Here is an 8,184-nt window from a genome sequence, read left to right as displayed (position 1 = left end):
TAAAAGTGGTAGTTAGTGGGGGTATTTATGTAAATATGAGCACCTTTGGCGGCACCCAAAACCCTAGATCTCCATGCATATATATATATATATGTAAACTAATGGTGATACATCTGTGCTAGCGGCCGCCGGAGAAACGCTGAAGTCCATCAGCAATGTCGAAGCGAGGTACTCTTCTCCTTCATTACTCCTTGTTTCCGCATGTTGTCTCATTGATCGAACTGAATTTAATTTGATGTTATTCTTCTTCGTTCTGTTTAATGCCTATGCTGGAACTAATTTAATTGCTACCACAGGAAGGGGAGGATCCGCTGGTAACAAGTTTCGGATGTCACTGGGTCTTCCAGTGGCTGCTACTGTCAACTGTGCCGACAACACAGGAGCTAAGAATCTCTACATCATTTCAGTGAAAGGGATCAAGGGCCGCCTCAATAGATTGCCATCCGCATGTGTTGGTGACATGGTTATGGCCACCGTCAAGAAGGGAAAGCCTGATCTCAGGAAGAAGGTCCTGCCTGCTGTCATTGTTAGGCAGCGCAAGCCATGGCGCCGAAAGGACGGTGTCTTCATGTATTTCGAAGGTTTTGCCTATATCCATCCTTTTCTTATTTTTTTTTTAGAGCTTTTGTTTGGTGTTCTTTTACTCCATTAGGCAGCGGTAAATTGGATGGAGGAGAACGCGTTTTCCTTACTTGGGTGGGAAATTATGACTGTTGAAATTTAAGTATTGGGGATATTAATTATTGGTTTTATTGTGTAGTTTGTAGGTTTAACTTGCAGCATTTTAATTTAATCTTTCTCTATGGTTGTTCATGTTTTCTTCTTAGTTTGAAAAAAGCTGCCTTTTTCGAAATATACTTTTCTGGTTGTTAATTTCATTGATGAACAACTGCGTATGTTGAAGTGCCATTTTACAACTACATTGTGTTATATGTTCTCGTGTACTTCTAGATAGTGTGTATTTGCTAAATTGGAACTTGTAAGGTTGTAAAAAGATTAGTTTACTGATTTGTCTGGGCGTATGAGAAAAGGTTGCTGCTAAATTGGAACTTTGATTGGTCATATTGTGGACTTAATTGCGAAGGCTTCTGCTCTTTGTCTGCATTCAGCAACAGTTCTTTGTCTTTCGAAATTTGACATGATTCAGAATTAGAAGTAGTTCGTTCGTCATAGTACTTAATTCCCTTTTAACATTCTCTTAATTTAAAAAGTGCATCTGAATTGATGTAATTTTATTAGCTGATTTTCTTACTTTTTTTATATTTCTACTTCATAGTTTCAAGAACTAGAAGACTTCAAATGAGATTCCTTCCTTGTAATTTGGAGTCTCTGTTTCTCTTTTGATGAGATTTTTATATCTGGAATCTTGACTGGGAAGTGCTACACCTCTACCTGTCCTTGAAGGAAAATGGACAATTGATTGTGAAACAGTGAATAAAATGATTAAAATGCATATTTATATTACTTATCATGCTGGTTTTGCAGATGTCAATTTCTTACCACCACTATAGCTTATCCTTGTGTTTTTTCTTATATGTATGCATTGTAATTTTTTTTTCAGATAATGCTGGAGTTATTGTCAATCCCAAGGGTGAGATGAAAGGTAATGTTTATTTATTATTTATTATTTATTTTCTAAAATATTAATTGATGTTATACCGGCAAGTGTTTGGGTCAGCTTGAAGGGTAGTGTCTTTCTGGCCTGCGAGTATAGAATGTTATAAATGCGTGTTTGTGGTACGATAACAATAGTTAGAATGGAATGAAGATTACAATAGTTAGAATGGAACGAAGGTGAAGGAGAAAAGAGAAATACCAATTCCTAATTATTCTTGGTTTTATAAGGTCAGCTTCATTTTTTAACAATGAGCCTGCCTAGGGATTATGTTTAATTTAAATTTATTTTTCATTTTGGACATTGATCCCACCACGTGAGGGCTCGACTTGTTTATTAAATAAAGAACTAATGATGCTCGATTATACCTGGCTACTTCGGTTTGGATAGCACCCCTTCGCTAATTTTCTCTTACAGGATGACACTGGCATGGGTAGTCACGAAGATCTATAACGATGCTGTATTTGATTGTAGGTTCGGCTATTACTGGCCCCATTGGAAAGGAATGCGCTGATCTTTGGCCAAGAATTGCAAGTGCTGCTAATGCCATCGTATGAAACAGATAATCAAAGCAATTATAGGTTGTGCCATGTTTTAGATTTTCTTCTTAATTCTTCTTTTGGTTGGGTTTGCCTCTGCTTTGTTAGACAGATGCAGGCTCATTTTTTAGGTTTCTTATTCTAATGGATTGCTCAAGTCTTATTGCTGTTGCTTTGCTTGCTCCTTTCTGTTTTGGGAACTTTTGCAGTTTTTGCTATAGATACGGAGTACCCATGTTTTATTACGATGGAGAAATATTAAAGTTTTGGTGCTGTGCTTGGCTGCTCTTGTTGGTCAAATAATCATCTGTTACTAAAGATACTGTTCAATGCCAAGCAACGCATGAACACACCCTTGCGTTGCCACAGAACTTGGATCAAATGTTTTATTGAAACGTGAAATACTTGAAACCAAAGGGTTCCTTTTAATGAGAATGTTGAAATATTAGTTTATTGGTAGCATGTTTTTGTGGTTGGGTTGGATGACATTTTCATAAGAGTTGATTGGTGGATGGCTTGTCGTTCCCCTAAATGAATAATTATAGTAACGCTAACATGTTCATGCTAGAAAATCACTCCTATAGTTTCCATCACTTGTTATACTTGGTTTAATTTCATCACTCGCCTCGTATCTACGGCTGTATTAGTATCTAGTGAACTAGAAAATCACTCCCAAGTGATGATATCGTGTTTATTAAAAAAAAAATCCAAGTGAACTAGAAAATCTTCCTAGAAATAGAAAAAGAGATCTTGTTTTTGTTTTTTCTTTAAATTACTCCAAATGCACCAATTTGACCATATGTTCGAGAAGAGAGGAGCTATAGTAGTGGAGATGATCTCTAGAATGGATGCATAGTTTATATTAGATCTCAATATTATATGCCTTGTGTATATATATATATATATATATATAATGGCATATGGCGTAGGGAAGTACACATAGATATATATATAGAGGGAGAGAGGCGCCTTTGAATTGAAGGCAAGGTAAAGCAAAGCAATTTTGAACCAAACTGTCCCTCTCTGCTACCTATCAGGACCTAACATGAAGTCTTTTTAACTCAACCCCAACCCAATGACTTCCCAACTCACAGTTTGGTATCATTCCCTTTTCTGCTCCCTTTCATATCATTCTTACCCTTTAATACAACTCTTCCCCTCTTCCTTCCTATCTCAAACTCAACTCTCTCCTTTCTTCACGTCCGCTTTTAAGTTTTGATTCGTCTCCAAAGACATGGCCGGTTTGGTCACCGGTTCCCAACACTATCCCCACGTAGCCAATGAGGTCAGACATATCATCCTTTTGTTTTCTTGTTATATACTATCATATTTTTAACAGGTCTTTGAACTTAATGTGATATGTTTTGATGGGTGTAGAGTCACCGTGGACCTGCATCATCGATGAAAACGTGTAGAGTTTGTGGTGACGAAATTGGACTCAAAGATGATGGGAAAGTATTTGTGGCATGTTTGGTGTGTAATTTCCCTGTTTGTCGTCCTTGTTATGAGTACGAAAGGAGCGAAGGCAACAAGTGTTGTCCTCAATGCAACACTCGCTACAAGCGTCATAAAGGTAACACATTACCGTCGTTTCTTTCACTTCGATCATACTACACTAATAAACTCAAAAACTTACTCTGGATGAACACTCTTCTCAGGCTCGCCTAGAGTCATTGGTGACGACGAAGAAGCTGACGATGCAGACGATTTCGACGATGAATTCCCCATCAAACACCACAGTAATGATGAGTTCGAATCAAAACAGCCCAATCCTTCGGTAACGTAGACTTTGTTGGTGCATTGATTTGCAGAGAAAAAAACAGAGGAAGTTGAACATCAATTGTGGGTTTTATGGCGTGCAGGAACACGATAACTACAACCAGAAGAATTGGCATCAAAACGTCCATAGTTCCTTCTCAGTTGCAGGCAGTGGTATGATGAAATCCGGTTACGTTTGTGGTTTCATAATTTGGATAATGAGTTCATGATTTGATTGTGGAATTGCGCAGTGAATGGGAAGGAGATGGAAGGCGAGAAGGACAGTTATGGAAATGCTGAATGGAAGGAGAGAATAGATAAGTGGAAAGTGAGGCAAGAGAAGAGAGGTTTGGGGAACAAAGATGATGAAAGTAACCATGATCAACCCCTAGAAGATGACTTCTTGTAAGCCCGCCTAAACCCGAGTTCCGTTCCGTTTCTCAATTTTTAAATTAACTGATCTATTAGATATAACCCGACACCAAACTAGTTTAATTCTATGTTATAAGATTCATTGTTTTTTTTAAAAATAAATACATTAATAATCTATTAATCATAAAATTTGTGAACTCATTAGAAATAAATTTGAAAATTTAATCATTAGAAATAAATAACATAAATTTAAAATTTTAAGGGTTAAAATCATAATTTGGTGTTAGTTTTGGGTTAAATTGCAAAAAAAAAAAAAAAAAGAATGTGTCAAAACTATTTTTATTTTTATTTTGGGTTCTAAATTTTTATCTAAAATTTTAAATTATTTGTACTTAGTTTTAAAATATTTACAAAATACTATGGAAATAATAATAGCATTTTTTTTCAAACATAATTTAACCTTGACCATAATATATCATTAATTTAAATATTTTGTTTCTATAACTTTTAAAATAATATTTTGTTTCTATGAAATTAATAAATGGGAAATTTAGGTGGTAATTAGAAAAGAATGGCACTTGCAGATTGGCAGAAGCCCGGCAACCACTATGGCGGAAGGTTCCAATATCGTCGAGCAAAATCAGTCCATATCGGATAGTCATAGTCCTCCGCCTCGTAATTCTTGCATTCTTCTTCCGCTTTCGGATCTTAACTCCGGCCTACGACGCCTTCCCCTTGTGGCTCATCTCTGTCATATGCGAAATCTGGTTCGGCTTCTCCTGGATTCTGGATCAGTTCCCCAAATGGGCTCCCATCAACCGGGAGACCTACCTGGACCGGCTGTCCATGCGGTTCGAGCGGGATGGGGAGCCCAACCGCCTGGCTCCGATCGACTTCTTCGTCAGCTCGGTGGACCCTCTCAAGGAGCCGCCCATCATAACCGCCAACACGGTGCTGTCCATCCTGGCGGTGGACTATCCGGTGGACAAGGTGAGCTGCTACGTGTCGGATGACGGAGCGTCCATGTTGTTGTTTGACGCGCTGGCGGAGACAGCGGAGTTTGCTCGGAGATGGGTTCCGTTCTGCAAGAAGTTCAGCGTCGAGCCTAGGGCTCCGGAGTTCTACTTCTCACAGAAGATGGATTACTTGAAGGATAAGGTGCTGCCCAGTTTCGTGAAGGAGAGGAGGGCAATGAAGGTAAGGTTTGATTTGCTTTGATTAATGGTTTGATGGCATGCAATTTTGTGTAAACTGAAATTGAATTTGTGGTGATTTGGGGCAGAGGGAATACGAAGAGTTCAAGGTGAGGATCAACGCGTTGGTGGCTAAGGCTCAGAAGAAACCAGAAGAGGGATGGGTTATGCAAGATGGCACTCCATGGCCTGGAAACCTCACCCGTGATCATCCTGGCATGATACAGGTCCACCATTTTTACTTATTTATTCTATGTATGAAAAGAAATTCCATGCCTACTTTTTCTATGCGAATAAAAATCCCAACGTGTTTCTTGGTTTGCAGGTGTATCTGGGAAGTGAAGGTGCACTTGATGTGGATGGTAAAGAGTTGCCTCGTCTTGTATATGTTTCTCGTGAGAAGCGCCCTGGATATCAGCACCACAAGAAAGCTGGTGCTATGAATGCTCTGGTAAGTGTCTCCTCTCCTGCATCAAATCATTGATTGAAGTAAGGCTATGAACATGGACATGGAAGTTCTTATTGTGTTGTGGGTTTGACAGGTTCGAGTCTCTGCAGTCCTCACTAATGCACCATTCATCTTAAATCTGGATTGTGATCACTACGTCAATAATAGCAAAGCTGTAAGGGAAGCCATGTGCTTTCTAATGGACCCTCAGCTTGGAAAGAAACTATGCTATATTCAGTTTCCTCAAAGATTTGATGGTATTGATCGTCACGACAGATATGCTAATCGGAATATTGTGTTCTTTGATGTAAGTCGAAGTTATTTCGTATTTTTCATTTCTTTGGAAGTTATTTCGTATTAGTCATTTCTTTGTGCTTGATTAAAACTGCAAACAATTCATTATTGAGTGGATACCAACTACATTCGCAGATCAACATGCGAGGACTAGATGGAATACAAGGCCCAGTTTATGTTGGCACAGGATGTGTCTTCAACAGGCAGGCTTTATATGGATATGAACCACCGGTCTCTGAGAAAAGGCCAAAGATGACATGCGATTGCTGGCCTTCCTGGTGTTTCTGCTGCTGCTGCGGTGGTTCAAGGAAGTCAAAGACGAAGAAGAAAGGAGAAAGAGGTTTGCTTGGAGGCCTGTTCTCAAGGAAGAAGAAAATGATGGGGAAGAGTTATGTAAGGAAAGGGTCTGGACCAGTTTTTGATCTTGAAGAGATTGAAGAAGGATTTGAAGGTTACGACGAGTTGGAGAAGTCATCACTTATGTCGCAAAAGAATTTCGAGAAAAGATTTGGACAGTCGCCTGTTTTCATCGCTTCCACTCTTAAGGAAGATGGAGGTCTTCCAGAAGGGATGAACAGCACATCACTCGTCAAAGAAGCCATCCATGTGATAAGCTGTGGTTATGAAGAGAAAACAGAATGGGGAAAAGAGGTTTGTGGTCGAGGCCGATGGAATTAGCTTTTGTTGTTCTGTTTTGGAACTTCCATGTGAATTTAGCTAACATTTCCTGGTGAAACAAATATATTTGTTTTGCAGATAGGTTGGATTTATGGTTCGGTCACTGAGGATATTTTGACAGGATTCAAGATGCATTGTAGAGGATGGAAGTCAGTGTACTGCATGCCACAGAGACCAGCTTTTAAGGGTTCAGCTCCGATAAATCTTTCGGATCGTTTGCACCAAGTTCTGAGATGGGCATTGGGTTCTGTTGAAATCTTCCTCAGTCGACACTGCCCGCTGTGGTATGCTTATGGAGGAAAGCTAAAATGGCTCGAGAGGCTTGCCTACATCAACACTATTGTTTACCCTTTTACTTCCATTCCATTACTTGCTTACTGCACAATCCCTGCTGTTTGTCTTCTCACTGGAAAATTCATTATCCCCACTGTAAGTGATTCAACACTGTTTTATGTTGCATCTCTGCTCAATCAGCAAAAGAACAACTAAGTTATGCATATATTTTCTGCAGTTGACGAACTTAGCTAGTGTCTGGTTCATGGCCCTATTTCTTTCCATCATTGCGACGGCTGTACTGGAGCTTCGATGGAGTGAAGTGAGTATTGAGGACTTGTGGCGTAATGAGCAATTCTGGGTGATTGGTGGTGTCTCTGCACATCTTTTTGCAGTGTTCCAAGGCCTGCTCAAGGTCCTTGGTGGTGTAGACACCAACTTTACAGTTACAGCAAAAGCAGCCGACGACACCGAGTTTGGAGAACTCTATCTTTTCAAGTGGACAACCCTCCTTATCCCGCCGACCACTCTCATAATCCTGAACATGGTGGGAGTGGTTGCTGGAGTTTCTGATGCAATAAACAATGGCTACGGGTCATGGGGTCCTCTATTTGGAAAGCTATTTTTTGCTTTCTGGGTCATTGTTCATCTCTATCCTTTCCTCAAGGGTCTGATGGGAAGACAAAACAGGACGCCCACCATTGTAGTCCTTTGGTCCGTGCTTCTTGCATCCATTTTCTCACTGGTTTGGGTGCGAATTGATCCCTTCCTGCCCAAGCAAACTGGTCCAGTCCTCAAACAATGTGGAGTCGATTGCTAGTCATTCTCCAATGCTCCTTTTTTCACTTCTTTTTGTTGGGTTGCCTCAGTTGTGTTCAAATGTTTGAAGTTTTGAGATACATTCTTGTAGCCTTTATTGTTTGAATGAATACACAAGAACAGAATGAACTTCACTACAGCAATTTAGTAAAGCTAGTAATGCAATACATCATCTCCCAAGCTTTCTGTTATGGC

General features: G+C 39.6%; 2 protein-coding genes across 3 annotated transcripts; both read left to right on the top strand.

Annotated features, from left to right (window-relative positions):
• The first annotated feature begins 54 nt into the window (after positions 1-54).
• On the top strand, positions 55-2,616 carry LOC111488238 (60S ribosomal protein L23). 2 transcript variants are annotated; one of them, XM_023135934.1, is made up of 5 exons: positions 55-168; positions 297-581; positions 1,562-1,603; positions 2,090-2,196; positions 2,364-2,616. In XM_023135934.1, the coding sequence occupies exons 1-4, from the start codon at positions 156-158 to the stop codon at positions 2,170-2,172; spliced, it is 423 nt and encodes a 140-aa protein (XP_022991702.1). In that variant the 5' UTR covers positions 55-155; the 3' UTR covers positions 2,173-2,196; positions 2,364-2,616. The 2 variants fall into 2 exon arrangements, with proteins under 2 accessions (XP_022991702.1, XP_022991701.1); XM_023135933.1 differs by having other exon boundaries at positions 2,090-2,607.
• Positions 2,617-3,318: 702 nt separating this feature from the next.
• On the top strand, positions 3,319-8,141 carry LOC111488491 (cellulose synthase A catalytic subunit 4 [UDP-forming]). Its single transcript, XM_023136246.1, has 12 exons — positions 3,319-3,439; positions 3,532-3,727; positions 3,813-3,931; positions 4,017-4,086; positions 4,164-4,317; positions 4,869-5,481; positions 5,567-5,704; positions 5,803-5,928; positions 6,020-6,232; positions 6,355-6,870; positions 6,976-7,326; positions 7,409-8,141. Exons 1-12 carry the CDS (start codon positions 3,389-3,391, stop codon positions 7,988-7,990), a joined length of 3,129 nt encoding a protein of 1,042 aa, XP_022992014.1. The 5' UTR covers positions 3,319-3,388; the 3' UTR covers positions 7,991-8,141.
• The last annotated feature ends 43 nt before the right edge of the window (positions 8,142-8,184 follow it).

This window comes from Cucurbita maxima, unplaced genomic scaffold (genome assembly GCF_002738345.1).
Source record: "Cucurbita maxima cultivar Rimu unplaced genomic scaffold, Cmax_1.0 Cma_Scf00013, whole genome shotgun sequence".
Taxonomy (NCBI): Eukaryota; Viridiplantae; Streptophyta; class Magnoliopsida; order Cucurbitales; family Cucurbitaceae; genus Cucurbita; species Cucurbita maxima.
The sequence above is the reverse complement of the archived record's forward strand: the minus strand, read 5'-3'. Positions and strand labels throughout refer to the sequence as shown.